This window comes from Herpailurus yagouaroundi, unplaced genomic scaffold (assembly GCF_014898765.1).
Source record: "Herpailurus yagouaroundi ecotype Mexico unplaced genomic scaffold, PumYag 141, whole genome shotgun sequence".
Classification (NCBI taxonomy): domain Eukaryota; kingdom Metazoa; phylum Chordata; class Mammalia; order Carnivora; family Felidae; genus Herpailurus; species Herpailurus yagouaroundi.
This window is the reverse complement of record NW_024412396.1, coordinates 67,444,680-67,466,954: the sequence shown is the minus strand read 5'-3', so window position 1 is coordinate 67,466,954 and position 22,275 is coordinate 67,444,680. Positions and strand designations below refer to the sequence as shown.

Below are 22,275 nucleotides of genomic sequence, written 5' to 3'. Positions count from 1 at the left end.
TTTGTTGCCTTGGCATCTAGGGGAGGAGCAGCCCCATCCCGAGCCTAGAAATTTATTTCAGCACCTGGAACTGGGCGCTTTGTCACCCAAACAGAAGTGCTGGCCGTTCGGTGATCAAGAAGGAGGAATGAGTGTTGGGTGAGCGGAGGGCGGTGTCTGTGGCAAACGCCAGTCAATATGGCAGCTCTGACTGGCCGGTGGATGCTGCCTTAGGGTTTCCTGGAGCTCTGAAGTCCATCAGCTTTGGGGTCTAGGGATTCTAAGACACACAGAGTGGGAGGAGACACAAAAGCGTATCACATGTAAGCCTTATTTTACATTAACTTTCATTCTGGTTATAAAAGCCATGCCTCCTTGGAGAACGTAAAGGTTTGTGAAGAAGGCAACAAAAAGTGCCCACGGTCCCCCAAGCCGTAGGAGCCTTGTTAACATGCTGAGGTACACGACATCACCCTTTCTATCTGACCTGGTATTTCCGGGGAGGCCCTTTAACCAGGACTGGCCTCTCCTCACCCTTGAACACGCTGCTCAGCCACACAAGGGTGCCTGAAGTTTGGAGTGTCTGCTCTTGGGATTTTCCACGTGGGGCTCACGCTGGAACAAGGGTTTGTTTTCTCTGTCCATATTTCTTCATTTGCAGGGCTTAGCCTTTCCTTCTGGGGTTCCTATGGGCCTCCTTCTCCCATGCTCTGAAAGATGACTGTCCATCTTTTTGAGGAACTTCTCAGGGCTCCCCAAAGTGAACTTACATGTGTCGCAGAAATCTACTTTAGGTCCGACAATCCCAAATATACCCTTCATACCTACCTGATGAAAACCCATCTAGCCGTTTCCATGCAATATTGTCACCAATAGACAAAATATTTCAGTAATTCTTTGCCATTTTTTGCGTATTTGGAATCATGTTATATAGCTGTGTATTCTGATATTTTCAGTTGGCTCTTACAAGCTTCATTTAAAATGGTCCCCGGGGCAGGGGGGTTGCCTGGGTGACGCAATTGGTTAAGCGTCGGACTCTTGATCTCTGCTCAGGTCCTGATCTCACAGTTTGTGAGCTCGAGCCCCGCATCGGGTTCTGTGCTGACAACATGGAGCCTGCTTGGGATTCTTCCTCTCCTTCTCTCTGCCCCTCCCCTGCTTGTGCTCGCTCTCTCTCTCTCTCTCTCTCTCAAAATAAATAAATAAACTTAATAAAAATAAAAAAAATAAAATGGTTCAGGAGGACAGTCCAAGATGGCAGCGTAGAAAGATCCTGAACTTTATGTCCTCCCATGGATACACTGAATCTGTCGCTACGTATGGAATAATGCCCTCTGAAAAAGACCTGAACTGTAGCAGAACAGCTGCTTCCATCCAACGGTAAAAGGGCTTCACTGAGATGCGTCGGAGAGGCAGAGATGCTGTCTGGCCAAAAAATCTCACCCCCGACGCAGCGACCCGCCGTGAGGAAGTTGCTCACAAATTTGGAGCTTCTCCTCGAGGAGTGAGGGGTTTGTGCCCCACATCAGGCACCTGACCCCCGGGACTTCAAAATAAAACCTCAAGGGGAAAAAAAAAAACAACCCTAATGAAATGGAAATAAGTAATTTACCCAATAAAGAGTTGAAAGTAATGGTCCTAACGATGCTCACTGAGATCTTGGGAGAAGAAGGGATGAACACAGTAAGAACTTCCCAAAAAACCCCACGTAAACAATAAGAAAGTACCAAACAGAAGTCACAGAACTGAAGAATGCAGTGACTGCACTGAAAAATACACTGGCGGGTTCAGCAGCAGACTCGAATCCAAAGAAGGGGTCGGTGATCTGGAAGACAGGGCAGTGGAACCTACTCAGAGCAGCAAGAAGAAAAAAGAATTTGAAAAAATACAAATAGCTTAAGGGACCTATGAGGCCACATCAAACCGAATAACATTTGCATTGTAGATGTCCCAGAAGGAGAAGAGGGGGAAAGGGGGCAGAAAACTTATCTGAAGAAATAAAGGCTGAAAGCTTTCCTAAACTGGGGCAAGAGACAGACATCCAGGTCCAGAAAGCACAGAGATGCGTGTTCAACCAAGACGAACAAAAAGTGACCCATGCCAAGATGCGTTATAATTGAAATGTCAAAAGTTAAAAATAAAGATAGACTCTTAAAAGTAGTGTGAGAAAAACAATGTGTTCCATACAGGGGGACGCTCCTAAGACTACAGGCAGGTTTTTCAGCAGAAACTCGGGACAGTTTTCCAAAGAAAACATACAGGTGGCCAACAGGCACATGAAAAGATGTTAACGTCACTCATCAGCAGGGAGGTGCAAACCAAAACCACGATGAGCTATCCCCCCCCACACCTGTTAGAACGGCGAAAAGCAAATGGCAAGAAACAACGAGCATTGGTGAGGATGTGGAGAAAAGGGAACCCTGGTGTACTGTTGGTGGGGATGTAAACTGGGGCAGCCACTGTGGGAAAACAGTATGGAGGCTCCTCGAAAAATTAAAAAGAGAACTGCCATGTGATTCAGCGATTCTACTTCTGGGTGTTTGTCCAAAGAAAACAAAAACACCAATTTGAAAAGCTATATGTAAAGAGAGCCCCATGTTCGTTGCATCGTTAGTTACAAAGCCAAGGTATGGAAACAACCTAAGCGTCCACTGAGGGGTGAACGGATGAAAGAATGTGTGATTATGTCTATGTCTATATCTGTATCTGTATCTATATCTATATCTATATCTATATCTATATATCTGTACCTGTATCCATATCTACATTTATATCTGTATCTATATAGATGTACATAAAGAAATGCCACTCAGCCATAAAAGAGAACGAAATCTTGCCATTTACAATAACATGGTTGGACCTTGAGGGTATCATGGTAAGTGAAATTAGTTGAGCAGAGAAAGACAAATACCACATGATCCCACCTCTATGTGGAATCTAAAAACCGAAAACCAAACCCGTAGATATAGAGAACAGAATGGAGGCCGCCAGTGGGGAGGGGTGTCGGGGGTAGAGAATCCCCGGGGGTTCTCGGGGGGGGAGGGGTGTCGGAGGTTAAAGGGGCTCAAAAGATACAAACTTGCAGTTATAGGATAAATAAGTCACGGGGTCGTGATGTACAGCATGGCGACTACAGTCGATATGGTAGCCCCCCATAAAAGTCGCCAGAGGAGTGAATCTTAAAAGTTCTCATTGTCAGAAGGAAAGAAGAAATTATAATTTTGTGTGGTGACGGTCGGCCCTAGAGGTATCATGGTGATCATTTCGCAGTGCATACAAATATCGAATCGCGTCGCGCATCTCAAACTGATATAACGTTACGTGTCTGTTATGCTTCAGCTAAAAAAGTCTTAAGAAGAAAGATAAAATGTTGCCGAAAAGTCATCGCTTTAAATGGCTGTACGGTATTTCGCAGTATTTTTTGTTCCGTCCGTGTGATATTTAGGTTGTTTCCAGTATTCCTGGTCATAACTTGTACATGGTGGATATCTATGTACACAGATTTTGGTCTGCATTTCTATTATTTTCCTCCTCATTTTGCCGACGTGGGATCAGAGCCAGAGAGAAGTTAGGGTGTTTGTTCATTTATTTATTTATTTTTAATTTTTTTTTTCAACGTTTATTTATCTTTGGGACAGAGAGAGACAGAGCATGAACGGGGGAGGGGCAGAGAGAGAGGGAGACACAGAATCGGAAACAGGCTCCAGGCTCCGAGCCATCAGCCCAGAGCCTGACGCGGGGCTCGAACTCCCGGACCGCGAGATCGTGTCCTGGCTGAAGTCGGATGCTTAACCGACTGCGCCACCCAGGCGCCCCTAGGGTGTTTGTTCAAGGTCGGGCCACTCCAGAGGTGGGGCTGAGGCCAGAATGGCAGGCTCTAGAATCTCATTTTATGTTTCTTATTCCTGCCGTCACCCTGGGTCCTGGGAACGGGGTTGGCATGTACAATGTGGCAGTTTTATTATCATTTGACTGTTGAGGAAACCATGTCCCAGAGAGGGAAAGGCACTGGTTCAAGGTCACACAGCGACCAAGTGGCAGAGCTGGCTTGGACCCAGGTCTGGTTGACTCCACGGCGAGTGCTTTTCCCGCTAGATCAGATTGCATTTCCATCCTGTCCTTCCCACAGGGGGCAGAAAGCTAACCAGGACCTGTGCCAGGCGGGCGGGAGAGGTTCCGTCTTGCTAGAGTGTGACTCAGGACTCCCCGGGGCAGGAGTTTCGCGGATCAGTGGGTTGGAACAGGTGGGTAGGACTATGGCTTGTCCGTGCTCTGTGCTGGCTGGGATCACGTCTTGCGTTGCGCTCACGAGCCCTTCCCAGGCCGGATGGACTTCACAGGCCAGGCTCGAGCCGCCAGCCCTGTTTTTCTTGGCTCGGCTCCTGCGCCTAGCTAGCCTCAGCGTAGCCTATCAGACCTGCAAAGTTCCTCTAGGACTAAGGCATCAGGCCCCAAAGCTGGGCATGGCTGAGATGCTCATTTCCAAGGACGACTGTGACAAAGTTCCAAAACCAGATGGCTTAGCGCGATGGCGACTCACTCTCACACACTTCTGGAGACGACAAGCGCCGAGTGAGGAGGGCCGCGCCGTCTCTGAAGGCTCTGGGGACCATCCTTCCCTGCCTCTTCTAGCTCCTGGTGTCGACTGACAGGTGTTGTTGTTCGCTGGCCTGTAGACCTGGCCCGGCGATCTCGGCCTTTGCCGTCACCTGGACAGCTTCTCCCCACGTGTCCTCACGTCGTCTTGCCTTGGTGCCTGTGGGTCGGGGTGCAGATTTCCCTTTTGAAGAAGCGCACCGGCCCTAACTGGATTGGGGCCCACCCTCATGACCTCATTCCAACTTGACCGTCTCCGTAAGGACCCTGTCTCCACATACAGTCACATTCTGGGGCAGTCAGGGCGGGGATGCTGTGACTTCACATCTTTTGGGGGACGCAACTCAGCCCGCAGCGGCTGGTTAGACGGTACCAGAGAGACAAGCCGTCTGTTACTGTGTGTTCCCTGCGGGCTGTGCGCCAGGCTACACGCTGCATGGGCACCGCCCCCTTTCAGCCCTCACGCCGACCCTGGGAGTTGGGCGTGGCTCTGCCTGTTCTGCAGATGAGGAAACTGAGGCTCAGAACTACCCAAGGCCTCCGGATCGCAACTCCTCAGCCTGAACTCTTAACTGCTACACTATTGTGTCCAGACTTTCTGGAAAGGGAGTGAAGGGCACCCTCCCTAGCAAGGGGCTTGTCCTCTCACACCACCTGCCCCCATCGTGGGGGAGGCCAGTTCGGCTGTGCCGGCCGTGTCTAGGCTGCCCTTCCTCCAGGGGCCCCCTCTGCTCTTCCCGGGCTCTGGCAACACGGCCAGCTCTGGGGAGGCTTCTCGGATTTCCCCAACTAGGGGCATTCAGCTCCGCCTCCAACACCCAGAGGGCTCTGTCGTGGACACTTGAAGGGAGCTGATCACTTTCGGCCTTGGATCGCAGGTACCTACCTGGGTTGGGGTCTTTGTCCCTTCCCAGCCCTGTGCCCAGCTCAGTGTCTCAGTAACATCACCAGGGATAAAGCGGAAGGAGTCTGGCCAGCCGAACACAATTCCCTTGGCCTCCGGGACCCTGGGCCCTCAGATCAGCAAGGCGTGCTGACCCCAAACAGCTCCTTAGTCAGCAGAAGCCGGAGATTGGCACAGGGCTTTGGGGCAGGAAGAGTGAGTGTAGCCTGGGGGTGTGGTCGGGGCCGGCTTCCTGGAGGAGGCGGGCCGGGGCCATGCAAAGGCCCAGGGAGCCAGCTGCTCATCATGTGAGTCTCCCTTAGGTCCCTCCTTCACCTGGCACCTCCATCACCTGCACATCACAATTCCACTCAGATGTCACCTCCTCTAGGGAGCTTTCCTGAATTCCCACGTGCTCCCATAGACCCCTATGTCCCAAACAGCACCCAAGGGGTAGCCCTACTGCTGTCGGTGATGGGGGATTATCGAGTAAAGGATCCAACTGGTTTGGTTCAGGTGCAGCCGCAGTGTGGGCGTGGATTCTGGGGGGACGGCTGGGGGGGGCAGGGGCGGCCGCAGTGTGGGCGGTGGATTCTGGGGGGACGGCTGGGGGGGGCAGGGGCGGCCGCAGTGTGGGTGGTGGATTCTGGGGGGATGGCTGGGGGGGGCAGTTGCGGCCGCAGTGTGGGCGGTGGATTCTGGGGGGACGACTGCGGGGTGGGGGGCAGGCAGTCAGGGGCTGCTGTGATCCAGGTGAGCGAGGCTGGGTCCGCCGTGGACACCGGCAGGGGGGATGGCTGGACAGGAGGTACAGTCTTGCCTGGGCTTTGGTGATAGGATAGAAGTGGGGGGTGAGAGAGGAATCAAGTTGACCCTGAAAGTCAGGGCCTCCCTGACGCGTCCCCGCCAGCCCGTTCCTCCTGGCGTCCGCCGCTTTCTCAGTTCCAGGCACGAAGGCGCGGCGTCCCGGGGAAGTTGAGGCAGGACCGATGTGCTCTTGGTACCGCTTCCCAGCCCGGTCCCGCCCTGCCCTGCCATGCCCTGGGGGTCACGGAGGCCTTGTCCCCTGTAGGCGGCCCTGGCAGAAAGCTCGCGCTTGAAGGAGCAGCTGATGATGCTACAGCTGAAGAAAGACCTGCTGAGGAGCATCTTCGGCCAGGACAAAGCCACGGCCCTCCTGGAGCAGGTGGCGAGCTCCGTGCGGGACAGAGACTTGCTGCACAACGGCCTCCTGCAGAGGAAAAGCAAGCTGCAGGTGGGTGTCGCGGCCGCCGTCCTGGGGGCAGCCTTCTGGGGAAGGAGGCAGGAGGCCCAGACTCCTCCCTCGGCCCCACCACTTGTCACCGGGTGGCCTTCCCTCGCCCTTTGTCCCCCGGGGTCTCAGCTCCTCTCAGCCGGTGCGGTTAACGTGCGATCCTTCTAACTGGCGTCCTGGGCGCCTGCTGTGCCCACCCCTGCCCCTGAATCTCCCTCGACACTGCTCCCTCGACACTGGAACTGTCTTCCTGAGTAAGCCAGGGTTGGGGGGCGGGGGGGGACTGTCTAATGAGAAAATGCAGAGAAAATTGCCTGTGAACTTTCGACCACCTAGAGCTGGAAGCTAATGTTATTAGGAGCACATTTCTGAATGACTGCACTAAATCGAAGGGGTAACGTGGCATGTCGAGGACGGTGTGTTCTTTTACGTAACACGTTTGCCGAGCATCTGATGATGACGATGACATAACTCTCGGGCACTGGGAGGGACCGGGCCCTCGCCGAGAGCTCCATTCACATCCGGGATCTCATCTCCCCCAAGTAGCGAACGTTTAGCGAATCCCCTAGGGTTTGTGTGGCAGACAGTCTCGGCTGCGGCTCCTCGGGTCTACCGAGGCATGAGAGCGGCTAGAAGTGAATGGGCGTGGCCGTATCCCAATAAAACTTTATTGGCAAAGACAGGCCTCCGGCGGGATCTGGTGTGTACGTATTATGAGATGCAGTTCTGTGCTAGGGAGCAGAGCAACTGTCACGGTGAGGACGCCACGGTGATTCCAAGGAGGGGCGTCCAACCCCAGCAAGGGCTCCGGGAAGGCTTCCTGGAGGGGGTGATGCCGGAGTGGATATGAGCCGGCCGGAGTTCGGTCGTGAGTGGCCGGTCGCACAGGGTGCCTGTAATCTGTGTGCTGTCCGTTGTGTGTCTCTGCAGAGCCTGCTGGCTCAGCACCAAGATTTTGGGGCTGCTTTCGAGCCCCTACAGAAGAAGCTGTCAGACCTCCAAGGCAGGGTCCGAGCTGAGAACGGGCTTCAGCAGGACCTTCCTAGGAAACAGACCCAGCTCTCCAGGTTGCAGGTAAGGGCTTTGTGGGGCCCGGGTGGCCCCGTTCAGGTGCTCAGCTGTGTCTGTAGGCAGCTCTCCTCTTGCGGCCATAACTGGGAAAGTGGCGGCCGCCCAGCCCCTCGCCTGAGGTCTGACCTTTTGTCCGGATCTCTGCTAGATTGATCTGGTGGCTTCTGGCCTCTGCGGGACCTTTGGTACCTGCAGACTGCGAATTCTTGAGCCTCAGGAAAAGATCAGCTACACTCCTGTTTACTCTGTCGCTGCAAAATGTCATGTTGGTATTCGGTTTTAAAATTGCTCTGCTCTCAAAGTGCTCCTGATGAGTACAGAGGCCTTCAGTTAAATGATCTGATTTTGGAAGCGAGAATAAATGTGTTAAAACGCAGGCAGACTGTCCGTAGGCAGATTGGTCAATAACGATTGGCTGGATAAGGAGGTTGCAGGATTTTAAATGCGTGTGATACGATCACCCTGTTAAAAGTCAAGCACTTTTGACTTCATACGTACATTGAGAGGGTTCTTGGGAAGACGTTAAAAATGGTGTGTCCGGGGGCTTTAAAACTGAAGTTGGGGCATGATTCTTCACGAGGAGAGGGGGTCATCAGGTAAGAATCCAGGTGGGAGTTTGACCCTCCCCCCCCTCCCCAGAGGTGCCCTCTAGGCCATAACCGTTTGTTTTCAGGGTGTGCCAGAATATTTCTGTCTCCTTTTAAAAAGTCTCACCAGCTCTGAGAGTAGGCCCATCAGATGGCCATATGGTGCCGCCACTGGGGTGGGGGAGCCCCATCTTGCGGGACCTTCCCAAGCTCCCCGACTCAGAGCCCCCCTCCCCCCATCAGCTCCCATGACAGGAGATAAACAGGACGGCCACACTTGCTCCTTTTTGCTGCAGGGGCTGCAGGAAGAGGGGCTGGACCTTGGGGCACAGATGGAGGCCGTGAGGCCTCTCGTCCAGGGGAACCCCACCCACCAGCACAAAATGGAGCAGCTTTCTGCCGACTACCAGGCCCTGCAGAGGTCTCTGGAGGTAAAACCAGGCGCCTGGGATCCTACGCTCTCTGCCTTTTCTTCCTGCATTCCTTCAAACCTTTCTGTTTTCTTTTTCCCTTCCTTTCTTCCCTCAGCAGACGAGTAGAGAGCATGTCCCCTATGGCAGGGGTGGGGGGTGGGGGGGTTCTGGGCCCTGAGGTTGAAGGCTGGCACCAGGCCGACAGCCAAAGCCCCGCTCCCCAGGGTTATATTTCAGTGGGGAGATGGACAGTGAGTCCGCAAAACAACAAGCTCATATACAATTCCAGGTGTGCCCGGAGGCCAAGGAACAGAACAGGCTAACAGCCCTGGGTGTAGTGGGCGTGGGGGTATGTAAGCCATGTTAAGAGCGGGTTGAAAGTTGCACCCCGGCGGCTGGGAGCCTCCTCTGCGGCGCCCTCTAGTGGCCACCCGGGCCCTTTGAGACCTGGGAATGGAATGGGGAGGGGGGGGGGGCTGGTGCAGGCTTCTTCAAAACTGGCCTGAGGACAAATTTAAGTGATTCAGATGGGGTCCCGGGCTCTGCATTTGTAACAAGTGCCTGGGGATTGTGGAGCCGCCTCTCGGACAGCCACACCTCAAGAAAACCTAGGCTGGGGGCACCTGGGTGGTTCCGTTGGTTGAGCGTCCGACCCTTGGTTTCCGCTCAGGTCATGATCTCACGGTTCGTGAGTTCGAGCCCCGAACTGGGCTACACATTGATAGCACGGAGTCTGCTCGGCATTCTCTGTCTCCCTCTCTCTGCCCCTCCCCTGCTCGCGCTCTCTCTCTTTCTCTCCCCCTCTCTCAAAATGAATACACTTTAAAAAATAAAAAAGAAATTAAAAGCCTTGAGCGACACAGTAATAAAAGGGGGACAATGCTTCCTTGAAGAAGTGTTTAGGCAATAATTAAAGAGCGCGATTGAACTGGAATGTTAGCGTTCTGCAACCGCCAGTCATACTCAGTTAATGCTTATTAACTTATTAACTATTATCACGATCAATCTGGCTCATCATTGGATAGAGGCATTAAAGCTGGTGTTTGCTGTTTCTCTGGGCTCTGTGGGCCCCCAAAGGGCAGGGATGGTGATTTCCTAGTTCTCTACTCCCCCACCTCCACCTTGAGACCACTAGCTGCTAATTTATTAGGTGGAGTTCAATCAGTTCATCTAGACCTCACGCATCCCTTAGACCACCGGGCCTCCCTCGGTGGAGCCACGTTTCCTGGAAGCTCATAGGGGGTTTTGGTTGCTGTGACCATGATAGAGCAGGGGTGACCCCTGCAGATACCGGGGAGAGGGACGGGTGCCCTCATCCGGCTCCCACAACGCAGAACTGCCCCACCGCCCACAAGATTCCCTGAGCCACTCAGGTGCCCCACTCAGGGCTTTTTAAACCTAGTAAGTTCTAATAAGTCCTTTCCCGGCAGCCCAGGCCATTTTCCCGTCTCCCCCCGGGGGAGACAGACCCCACTAAGCAATCAGAGGCCATTGAAAGCATTGGGTTTGACATTGGTGGATGGGGACAGGGGCTATGGTAGCGACAGTGCGGAGAAGTGGACTTTTAGGTAACCGTTCAGGCTCTCGTCACTGGTTTGTGGCAGAGAGTTGGGACACACCCTCTCTGTCTCCCCAGTTCTAGGGGGCCTGGTGCCCAGGGGCGGGCGTTAGCCGGTGTCTGGAATGAAGGAGGGCAGGGCCTGTGGTGGCCCAAGCCAGGGGTCACAGCCAGACCCTGGGGTCTCACTGGCCTGCAGTGGGTGGGGAGAGAGGGGCTCAGAGGGCCCCAGGTTGGGTGACCAGGAGCACAGGCCCCTCCCTTTCCTGAGGACGGAGAAGAACAAGGCCCCAGCCTGAGAGCTGGGAAGGGCTGACCCAGAGGAGAGGGGAAAAAAGCAGGACCATTTTCAAAAACTCTCTATCGAAGCACCATCGTATGTAGAAAAGAGAACATCTCCCTGTGCGGTTCAATGCATTTTTAAAAACTGGACACATCCACGTTATCAGCACCCAGATTATGACACAGAAGGATACTGGCTCCCCCAACCCCCAAGCCCCTCGGGGCCCCCCCACGGCCACTCCTGGTGCCTGAAGGCAACCCTGATGTTTGACTTGGAACACCCTGGGTTGGGTTTGCCTGACTTTACACGTTATTATTATTTTTTTTCAACGTTTTTTATTTATTTTTGGGACAGAGAGAGACAGAGCATGAACGGGGGAGGGGCAGAGAGAGAGGGAGACACAGAATCGGAAACAGGCTCCAGGCTCCGAGCCGTCAGCCCAGAGCCTGACCCGGGGCTCGAACTCACAGAGCGCGAGATCGTGACCTGGCTGAGGTCGGACGCTTAACCGACTGCGCCGCCCAGGCGCCCCACACGTTATTTTAATTGAATCGCACAGAATGGTTTTCTGTGTGTGTCTGGCTCCTAGCTGTCCACACGCCGGCTGTAAATTCACCCGCAATGCTGTATTATTATGACTGTTGCATAGACCACTCGTTCCTGCTGTAAAATATCCCAGCGTGTGAACATACCTCAACATATTCATCCATACTTCTGCTAACGGGCACTCGGGTGCTTTCCTGTCTCTTCCTGTTACAAGCGACACCGCGTGCGGTCCTTTTGGTGACGATACGTTTGTATCTGTTGGGTGTCTGCCAGGGGCGACAGGGTTGGGTCGTAGGGATGCCTGTGTGCAGTCTTAGTAGATACTGACCTCTGGTTTCCCCAAGTGGCATATGAGCTACACCCACGCCAGTGGTGGACAGGAGGTCTGATCGTCCACACCCTCGTCCAGACATGGTAACATCCACATAAAAGTTAAGAAGGCTTAGCGGCACTTTAGGGGCACCTGGGTGGCTCAGTCGGTGAAGCGTCCAGCTTCAGCTCAGGTCACGATCTTGTGGTTCATGAGTTCGAGCCCCGCGTCGGGCTCTGTGCTGAAAGCTCAGAGCCCGGAGCCTGCTTCGGATTCTGTGTCTCCCTCTCTCTCTCTGCCCCGCCCCCGTTCATGCTCTGTCTCTCTCTGCCTCAAAAATAAATAAACATTAAAAATTTTTTTTTTAAATAGGAGGCTTAGAGACACTTTAAACCAGAGTTGGTCTTGCCAGAGTAAATCCCTGTCCTGTGTACAAGGGAGGACCAGCGTCTCACGTTCCCGCTGGGCGGGAAGCCCCGGGGGCCGTCTTGCCCCAGGGAAGGTCTGGGGGCCCTGCAGGATGGGGTGGCCCGGGGTCCCACCTTGCCTGCACTCAGAGCGCCTTGGGCCCCCTGGGCTGTGCTGCAGGACCTCATGGACAGGTGTCAGCAGAGCGTGCGCGAACATTGCACCTTCAGCCACCAGCTGCTGGAGCTGAGACAGTGGATCGCCGTGGTCACCCAGAAGCTGGAGTCACACCAGGAGGAGGCGGGCCCGTGGGACGCCCAGTCCCGGGAGGTCGAAGTCGAGGTGGGATGGCTTTCCCCACGGGAGCCCACACTGGGGAACAGAGACCCCCGTCCCAAGAGCTCACTGAGTGTGTGTGTGTGTGTGTGTGTGTGTGTGTGTGTGTCCTTCAGAGGCTGTTGGCTGAATTCCTGGAGAAGGAGGCCCAGCTGCCCCTGGTCGAAGCCTACGGCCGGCTGGTGATGAAGAAGTCTTCTCCGGAAGGGGCTGCTCTGGTCCAGGAGGAGCTGGAGGAATTGGTGGAGTCGTGGCAGGCTCTGAAGCCGCTGGAGGAAAGCCTGCTGCGGTGAGGATCCCCCGCTCTGAGCCGGTCTCAGGCGACACCCCCGTTTCGCCACGGGGAGAGCTCGGCGGGCCCGTAGAAGCATGGCGTCAGGTGCCCCCGTGTACCTCCAGTCTGGCCCAGGGGCGATTCTAGCGGGAGCAGTGGGAGCAGGGAGGTGTCCCGGCTTGGGGGGGGGGTGGGGGTCAGCCTGCAGCCCCTCCTGGCTTGGGCCTCCCCCGCGCCGATAGGCATGTACACTTTAACGGCAGGGTGACACGGGTCTCAAGTAGGGAACTGGAGCCTTGGGAACGTTCTGACGAACCCGAAGGATGGTCACTGACTTGCGAGGCCCAGAAGTCGGCTCCTACCCCGTGGTGCCCCCAGTCTGTTGCTTCTGTGACCCGGGGAGTCCCCATCACAGCGCCACGCTGACTGGGCTGGGTGTCTTCTCAGCCTCATCAGAAACCAGCAGCTGCAGAGGACGGAAGTGGACTCGGGGAAGAAAACGATTTTCACCAACGACATCCCGAAGACTGGGTTTCTCATCGATCCCGCGGAGCCTCTTTCCGGGCGTCACCGCCGGGTGAGTCTGCCCAAGGGGGGGCCTTCCAGGGAGACGGCAGACCCGGAGGGAGGGACGGTGGGTGGCCTTCCCCCAAGCCCCCTCCCTGCCTGCGGCCGCGTGCTCAACTCGGGACTTGGCCGTGTCCTCTCCTGGGTGTGCCGCTGGACAGAGGGACTCAGAGACCCCAGACCCGGGCCAGGGGGAAGGTCAGAAGTGTCGCTTGGGCAGACAGGTCCCCACCCCTCGGAAACCTCGCCCCCCGCGGGGCTGACGGCTTCCTGCTGGCCCCCCACTGCAAACTGAAATCGCGCGAGAGGGGTACCTTTTTTGTGTGCCATAAGCCGCATTTTGTTCAAAAGAACTAACCCGACCATCTCGTATCGCTCACCCCTTCTCCTGACGGCTTTTAAAAAAAGGAACCGCGTTGAAAAGACCCATCCTTCCCTGTCCTTCAAAAACGACACCTCCACTCCGATTCTCTCATGTATCCTTGTGTCGCCCCTTCCCAAGCGTTACTGTGCCCTGAGGCCCGCACTTGGGGCCGGGGTGCAGCCGGGAGTGAAACAGAATCGCTTCCGACCCAGCGCAGAGCTTTGCACGCGGTAACGTGCACCCCGATCGTGGGAGAACGCACCTTCCGATCAACAGGTCTGGGGCGGGGCCCAGGATTCTGCATTTCTGGAAGCTCCCGGATGACGCCCATGCCGCTGGGCTTCGGGGCACATTTTGAGGAGCGAGGAAATGGGAACCGCAGGCAATTAAGTCAGGGTTCACAGAAAGCGCAGTACGCACTGGCAAGGGCCTCGCTGAATGGACTCGCATTTTAGACAGGCCGCTCTGGCCACAGAGCCCGGAGGGGGACAGGTGTGGAGGAAGCGGAACCACTGCGATGGCCTTCCTGGTGAGGAACGGTGGTGGCTGCCGCTAGGAGACCAGCAGGTGACCACGGTGATCCGTTGTCGCGGCTCGGGGCGGTGGTCCAGGAGAGCGCTGAGCACTGGCTGAGGCAGCGCAGGACCCTGGACCTGAATTAGAATTAAATTTCTAACGTGGCCTCGTTGGCGAGAGAGACCTTCCTCCCTCTCCAGGCTCCAGGCCCCTCTCGTCACCTTTGGGCATCCTCAGCCCTACCTTCTGCCTCAGAGGGAAGCCACAGGATGCGTGGCCAGTAGGCTGATTTCCCCTCTGATGGGTCGGTCGTGCTGTGTATTCCTGCAGGCAAATCTGCTCCGGGAAGAAGGCAGCCGGGAAGGTTACTCCCAGCTCCTGAGGGACTTTGAGCAGTGGTTGGAGGTGGAAAACGCCAAGCTGGTTAGCATCATCGCGATGAGAATGGCCGCAGCCACGGATCTGAGGGCCAGGGAAACGAAGCTACAGGTTTGTTGCCACAAAACGGCCCTCCTTTTGCACCCACGGATGTGTTCGCCACCAGGGGGTTCTTCAAAAAGAAGCACACACGCGGCTTGTGAGCCATTTTCATCCGTGTATAAGTAATAGTCTCTGAACTTTTTTGGTTCACGTATTTCCGAAGGACTTTCGGAGAACCATTCACTCCTCCAGCCTCCTTCTGTGTTCCCCAGCTTGGACAATATCACGCCTCATCACGACTCCTATCCATCGGCGAGCCGTGGCTGTGTAACAAACCCTTCCATCGGCTTGAGCTTTCAAACAGCAACCGGTTATTTGACTCATGGTTCTGAAGGTTGGCAATTTAGGCCGAGCTCATCTGGGCAGAGCTTCTGGTCTTGGCTGGGCTCCCTTATTTGCTGTCAGTTATAGGTCAGCTGGGTGGCTCTACTCTGGGGGGCTGGCAGGCTGTGGGAGATGAACATGAGACGGACCGCACAGCCCTCATCCTCTTGTGGGACAGCCCAGGCTTCTTGTGGTAGAGGCGTCGTCTCAGAGGGCAAGTGGGAGCACTCGAGGCTTCTGAGGCCTCGAGTAGGAACTGGCGTATTACTTGCCCTGGATTCCGTTGGACAAAAAGGGTCACAGGGCCAACCCATGTTCACGGGGAGGGAAAACAGGACTCCAAGTCATACTGCAAAGGTCATGAATACGGCGGGGAGGCAGGATGGGGGCATCAGGGCCATTTGTGCAGTCCTTCTACCACAGATCTTTCTCCTTCACACCCATATCTAAATAGTCACCAAGCCCTCCTGGATTCCACCTCCTGAGAATTTTTTGTTTCTGTCCCCCCTTACTACCACTATGTTAATCTAGATACTTTTGACTTGATGATGGCAATAGCCTCCCAGCTGGCCTTCTTTCTTCCTGATGGGCCCCATCCAGGTCCTGGCTCATTCCGCGGCTAGAGTGACCTTTAGCCTCATGAATGTGACTTTATCCTTCCCCTGATGTAAACCTTTCGGTATAGAGGCCAGCCTCCCAAACGTATCACACAAAGCCTTTCTCATCCGGGCCCCAGCTTACCTCTCTTTTTCCTTATTTCTCTGCAGTTTATTATTTAGGGTTTGGATGTCTTTTTAGTTTTCTTACTTGGGATTCATCTGGATACTGGAATCTGTAGTCTAGAGTCTTTCCGGAAAATTCTAGAGCATTCTCTGATACTAACATACTGCCTTTGCCTTATCCCCTTTCTCCTCTCCTGCTGTGATGCTGCATAGACACATGGTATTCCTTCTCTCTGTGGGCTCTATGTCTCCTACCTTCTCTTGCGTTTTGTTCATCCTCTCTCTTCCTGTTGCATTCTGGAGAGTTTTTCTACACTACCTTCCGGTTTACTAATTCTCTCTTTCACTGTGTCTCATTCACTATTACACACGTCTGTTAAGCCTTTCGCTTTTGATATTGTATTTGCCAGTTCTAGAATTTCTACCTGGTTCTTTTGAAATGCTACTCTGTCACTTTTTGTAGCTTCCAGATCCCTGCTGAGTCTGGTTGTTAATTCTTCAAGCACGCTAGCTGTTTTATATAGTGCATCTAACAATTCTCAAGTCATTTTAGGAACATTTCTTTTGCGTGTTGTTTCTGCTTGTTCTTGTTATCAGTGTCTTGTATATATGAGGCTGCTTTGATTGTGTGCTGGGCATTGCATGTGATGAAATAGATGTAGGGGTAATTTGAGATTCAGGATCACCTCTTCTCCAGAGAGAATTTTGTTTGTGACTGCCAGGCAAGGAGGACTTTACTGTTCTGAAACCAGTGAGTCCAAGTTCAAAGTTTGAGGCTCCCTGGACCACTGGTGACCTGGGCCGGACTTTAGTCCACTAAAGGTGTGAATTTACTTCTTTTCTTTTTTCTTTTTTTTTTTATTATGTTTCTTTATTTTTGAGAGGCAGGGAGAGAGAGAGAGAGAGAGAGAGAGACAGAGCACAAGTGGGGGAGGGACAGAGAGAGAGGGGGACACAGAATCTGAAGCAGGCTCCAGGCTCTGAGCTGCCAGCACAGAGCCCGACGCGGGGCTCGAACTCACGGACCGTGAGATCATGACCTGAGCTGACGTCGGACGCTCAACCGACTGAGCCACCCGGGTGCCCCAAGTGTGAGTTTACTTCTGATTCACCTTTAGGAATCTCAGCCAAAGGGGAAGCAGATTATCAAAGTCTCTATCCCTGCAGAGCCCAGACCTTGACCTTTGTCTCCATAGCCCCATGAGGGTTCCCAAAGGGTGATCTGTTTCACAACTGTTTCTTCCAGATCGACAAATGTCCTGCAGACAAAAGCCGGTCTGAACACCGGCCTTACTTCTTTGGGTCTCACCCTTTCCCAGGGTTTAGCCTGATGCGTCTTGCTCTCTTGTTAACTCTTTGATGACTCTTAAGTGTTTCTAATACTTTGCCCTCCGTGAGAAGTTTGGTCCAATTGCCTACGATGAGGAAGTCCTCGCGTCCCTCTTGTCTCTCATTTGGCTGTGATGCTCATTTCTCGCCACCACCGTCCAACTCCAGCCGTATCAGAGATTACTTGCGGCTGCCCCCGTTTAGGCCTCCTTGCTCTTAAAGAGTTCACGTTCTAGTCGGTTCTGAGAAGCTGCGCAACCTGCCCATATCACACCACCAGCAGGATGGGGTGGAGGCAGGATCCTTGGCCAGAGTTTAAACCCACACGCTCAGATTTGCAGCCCTGCTCCTACCCCTACATCGCTACCTCTCAGGAGTCCTGAGGATAACAAGTGCCACCCTGGGGTGACACAGTACTATACTGTGATAGAAAAATCTGCCGGCTCCCAGTAGCACTCTGCCAGGCTTAAGAATGCCAACAGAAAAGCACGTTCAACCGCGGTGGCTCTTGTCCTGATGGTGACTCTTCTGTCAAACCCTCCAAGGACTTGGTTCCAGAATGTCAGAGGCGGAAGTGACCACGGAGGTCAGCAGCGCACCTGCCCCCCTCAGGCAGGAGTTCCTTCTGTAGCATTCCAGAGAGCGACTGCCTGGCCTTGGCTTGAATTTGCACGATGGGCTTCTCACCTTACAGGTTCCTTCGGCTGCCTCTCGAGACAAATTCGATTGGCTCCTCCTTACCAGGTAGGCGGGGCCGTCTGGGCCATTTGGAGGGTGCACGTGACACTGCCTGTCCCCACAGGAGCTGCAGGCTCGGGTGCCAGAAGGTCAGCGTCTCTTCGAGAACCTCCTTCATGTCGGGCCCGCGAGGGGGTCCTCGGACGAGCTCGAGGAGCTGCGTTACCGGTGGATGCTGTACAAGTCCAAGCTCAAGGACTCCGGCCACCTGCTGGTAGGTGCCAGGGCGTGCAGCTCCCAGGCCCCGGGGGGCGGGGCTATGGCTGAGCCCGAGGTCGTCTGGGGAGACGTAGCTGGGCGACATCCTCTCTGCCCCACACGCTAAACTCGGGCGTGAGTGATGGAGGCTCGCGGGCCGTAGGTGCTTCGCTTCCAACATGTCACCTGGCCATCCCGCTGCCCCGTGAGGCTGGCGCTCTGCTCATGACAGCAGCGACCATCACGGTTCACGTTCGAGGAGCGGCTCAGCTGAAGTCTTTATGACCCCATTCAGGTCCTTACACCAGTCTCCAAAGGGAGAGCGGAGACTGAGAGCCGGAACTCCCACGGCCGTGGCGCTAGTAAGCCAGCATTCAAACGCGCCCTGCCGTGGGAGGCACCGCGGAGGGGCACGCTGGACTGGGGCCCGGGGCCCTGGGATCCAGCCCTACTCCTCCACCCATTTGCTCTGCGATTGTGGACCATCACCTTCCCCCTTCGCGTCCCCGTGCGTCCTCACACAACACGATGATAAAGCTGACTAGTAATAACAGCCTTTATTAAATGCCGTGTCCCCATAGCAACCCTACAGAGGGGGCACCGTTGTCATTCCCCGAGAAGAGAAGCGATGGGGAAACTGAGGCACCAGGGTTAGCCCGAGGAGGGGGGCAGTCGAGACGGCCTCTGAGGGGGCCCTCAGGTCCCAGACGCCAAGCTTCAGCGCTCTAGCTTTGCCGTCCCCGCCACGGCCGCCGTGGCCACTAGGTGTCAGCGCAGTCCCAGCCAGGCGGCCGCCGCCGGCCCAGGCTTCCCAGACGGAATCCCACCTGGGCCTGAAGTGCGTTAAAAAGCTCATTAAATCGAATCACCTGCTGGTTCAGCCTGTCCAGATGACCAGAAGTTTTAAAGAAACACTCCCCTGACAAAATGAATATTCCATTACAGGCTCTGCTGGGATTTGAGTATCACTCACTTAACTTCTTCCCCCCCCCCCACCCCCCTTTTCCTCTCCTTCCCGAAAATAACAGACACAGAGTTCTCCAGGGGAGCCGACTGGATTCCAAAAGGTACGGTGTTTGCCATCTGCTCCACACGCTAGAGGGCAGGGCGTCTGGAGGTGGGTAGGCCTGTGACGCTGCAGCCAGACTCCTGGGCTTTCTGGAAGGTTCCGCGAGGTCTGAGGAACATTTATGGGGAATGAGCTGGGGTCCTCGGGAGGCCTCAGGAGTGTGTGCAGAACGTATTCAGCTGTGACAAACGCATGACAGAGGAGGGACCCTGGAATTTTTCATCGCACGCCAGGATGCGGTGGGGAGTGAACAAGGACGCTATTAACAATTATGTTGTGACAACAGGGGTCAACCAGGACTGTCCCAGGAGACCTGGACCACTCCAGGCCAACTGGATCGTGTGGCCGCCTGAGTGGTGGTTGGGCACACGGGGGCCAGTGGGGGAAAGGGGGGTTGTGCCTCGCGTGCTCTACGAGGAAGGTGTTTGCACTTCTGCCCGCTGAGAAGCGCTCAGAGCCACTCCTGTGGCGTTTGCAGGCCGCAGTGGTAACCGTGGGAGCAGCACTAGTCGTGAGTACTAAGCATTATTACTTTAGACGCTCTGTGTCGTCCATCCACCGTGTGCCAGAAAATCCTGCTGAATCATGGTGAGGGCATCTCATTTAACGGTACCATCAACACCCAAGAGGCATCACCGCCTTCACGGAAGCGTGGGGAAACTGAGCGATGCAAGGTCGGAATGAGTCCTGCAGCACAGGCACGTGGCTTCCGGGTGGTCTCTGGGCTGTGGCCCCAAGGCCGTCATCTGGACTTTCCACACCGTGCCTTGGAGAAGGCATCCCTGGGGCCTGGCGGGGGTGTCCCTGCTTCAGGGAAAACCCGATGTGAATGGATGTCTCCTTTTGCAAGGGAGCTCTCGTTTCAAGCCCTGGCCCAGAACAGAGTGAGCCTTCAGCAGGCTCTGCTCCAAAGAGCCCTGGGTTCCTCGAGGTCCCTAATGCCATGGGATCGGTTTCCAGGCGCTTTGCACGCTGGGATTTCTTCTTGGTCTCCGGCGGGTTTTTGTGTCTCACGTCCGTAGGAGAGCTGGTGTCCTGTGGACTGGGTCGGGCGGTCACGAGACCAACGCTGTGCTTGGGGCCCAGCGTCAACTAGCTTGGTGGCTTTGGGCAAGTGGCTTTGCCTCTTGGGGCTTGACTTTCCCCATCTGTAAAATGGAATTATCAGTGCCGACTTTCGTCGTGAATGAATTCTGAAGATCATGTGAACTGTCCTTTGTAGAAGTCCTTCAGGGAGACTGTAGCCCTGGATCCCCCCCTCATTTAGAATGACAGAGAGCCTCCTCGAGAAATGTGCAAGAGCATCAGGAAGCCCGGTGGCTTCCGGGGGCTTCCATACTTTTAAGCCCTGCACTGGGGAGCCCCCATCTGGAGCTCCCAGGGGGAACCTGGAGGAGTCATGTCTGGGTCCCCTGATCCCTTGCACACAGTGAATGCTCACTAAATGTTTCTGAGCCGGGGGACACTTGGCTGGGGGAGGCCGGGCCTCCCAAGCAGGCTGTTTCCTGGCAGCCTGCGATTGGCTTAGCGTGGAATGTCCACAGCCCTGTGGTTCGGGGCTCAGCCACAGCTCATTTGCTGTCCGTCATTCGTTCCACAAGTATTTACTGAGTGCTGACCGGGCCAAGGACTGATGTGGGCACTCGGGATCCGTCAGTGATCACAAGAGCAAAGTCCTGCCCTGGTAGACTGCAAACGCGTCCTGGCTGGGAGGAACGGCACGTCTCTGAGGCCGGGGCTCTAAAGGGCAAAGGTGGACTGGGGTCCTCATAGCTACAGGTTGTGTCTTATCTGCGGCTGGCAGATACTGGGCACGGCTTTGTGGGGTATGCGAAACGGGCAGGCTCTAAATGGCTAAAAAACACGCTTATCCGGGCCCTGTGTAAAATAATCGGATGCGTAGGGGCGCCTGGGTGGCTCCGTCGGTTAAGCGTCCAACTCTTGATTTTGGCTCAGGTCATGATCTTGCAGTTCTGCTTGGGATTCTCTCTCTCTCTGCCCTCTCTCTCTGCCCTTACCCCGTTCATGCATCTCTTTCTCAAAATAGGTAAACTTTAAAAAGTTAAAAAAAAAATAATAGTAACATAAAATAATCGGATGTGTAACAATCTGAGTTTGCGGCTGGCCACCTGGCTTTCGTGAAGCCTGCCCACGAGGAAAGAAGCAACCTGCGAGGCCATCTCGGGCTCATCTATGCGACAGCTTAGGCACAGATTTCTGGGTCCCACCCTGAGTTTTTGGTCCACTAGGGCGGAGACGGCCCAAGAATCTGCATCCCTAGCAAGTGCCCAAGTTGACGCTGACGCTGCTGGCCTGGGACCCCGCTTCAAGAACCACAGCTTGACGCACCGGATTTGAATCTCGGATCCACCATTAGTGTGCGTGACTGTCGACGAGCCACTTAGTGACGCTCTCCAAGGAACACAACGAGGGTCCGCCAAGCTGATGGTGGACAGAGTCCTTGTAACTCTGCGCATAGTAGGTTCTCGATGGCCAGGTAAATGAGGACCTTGAAGACTTTGCAGACGCCGCCCCTGCTTATATCCCTCGAGAACAAAGGGAACAATGACACCCATGGCGGGGGGGGGGGGGGGGGAGGAGACCCCTCCCTTGGGTGTGCTTCTTGTGTTGTTTCTGCGGCCCGTGTGTGTGCACACAGACGCATATACACACACACGCTGACAGGGTGACAGTGCTGTCTTCAGAGGCTGTAATCTGGCCACCTTAAAAAACATTTCATATGTTATTTTTAGTCCAAAAGGAAAAAAAAAAAAAAACTGCCCCAAAGCTAATTATTTATGAGCAGTTGGTTCTCTGCACTTTTTTTTTTTTCTTCTCTCTGCACAAAGTCACTGGAAGCTCCAACTACGTCAATGGCTTCAGCCTGTTTGTTTGTATAAACACGGTATTAAGATTTATTAAATTTGCAGCCTGCCTACGCCCTCGCCAGCTCAGTGCCCCCGGATACGTTTGCCTGCAGCATTGAGCACATGAAATGTAACTGCTTTTTTTTTTCTTTCTTAATTTTTGTAAGTGTTTATTTATTTTTGAGAGAGAGAAACAGAGTGTGAGTGCGGGGAAGGGCAGAGAGAGAGAGGGAGACACAGAATCCGAAGCAGGCCCCGGGCTCTGAGCTGTTGCCATAGAGCCTGATGTGGGGCTCGAACTTGGGAACAGCGAGATCATGACCCGAGCCGCAGTCAGATGCCCAACGAACTGAGCCACCAGGGCGCCCTGTAATTGTTTTTTTTTTTTTTTCAACGTTTATTTATTTTTGGGACAGAGAGAGACAGAGCATGAACGGGGGAGGGGCAGAGAGAGAGGGATACACAGAATCGGAAACAGGCTCCAGGCTCCGAGCCATCAGCCCAGAGCCCGACGCGGGGCTCGAACTCACGGACCGCGAGATCGTGACCTGGCTGAAGTCGGACGCTTAACCGACTGCGCCACCCAGGCGCCCCTGTTTTGC

General features: G+C 54.6%; 1 protein-coding gene across 6 annotated transcripts in view; it reads left to right on the top strand.

The window, feature by feature from the left end:
• The window catches only part of SYNE3 (spectrin repeat containing nuclear envelope family member 3), a 101,018-nt gene that overhangs the window by 62,011 nt on the left and 16,732 nt on the right, over positions 1–22,275 (top strand). For 5 of the 6 annotated variants that reach the window (XM_040478167.1, XM_040478166.1, XM_040478163.1 and 2 more), the window contains exons 9-17: positions 6,531–6,713; positions 7,644–7,787; positions 8,668–8,802; positions 12,070–12,231; positions 12,342–12,514; positions 12,947–13,076; positions 14,277–14,435; positions 17,604–17,753; positions 18,766–18,804. In XM_040478167.1, coding sequence (XP_040334101.1) covers positions 6,531–6,713; positions 7,644–7,787; positions 8,668–8,802; positions 12,070–12,231; positions 12,342–12,514; positions 12,947–13,076; positions 14,277–14,435; positions 17,604–17,753; positions 18,766–18,804 — 1,275 coding nt within the window. The remainder of the gene's footprint in view (positions 1–6,530; positions 6,714–7,643; positions 7,788–8,667; positions 8,803–12,069; positions 12,232–12,341; positions 12,515–12,946; positions 13,077–14,276; positions 14,436–17,603; positions 17,754–18,765; positions 18,805–22,275) is intronic. The other variant, XM_040478168.1, reaches the window with a different exon arrangement.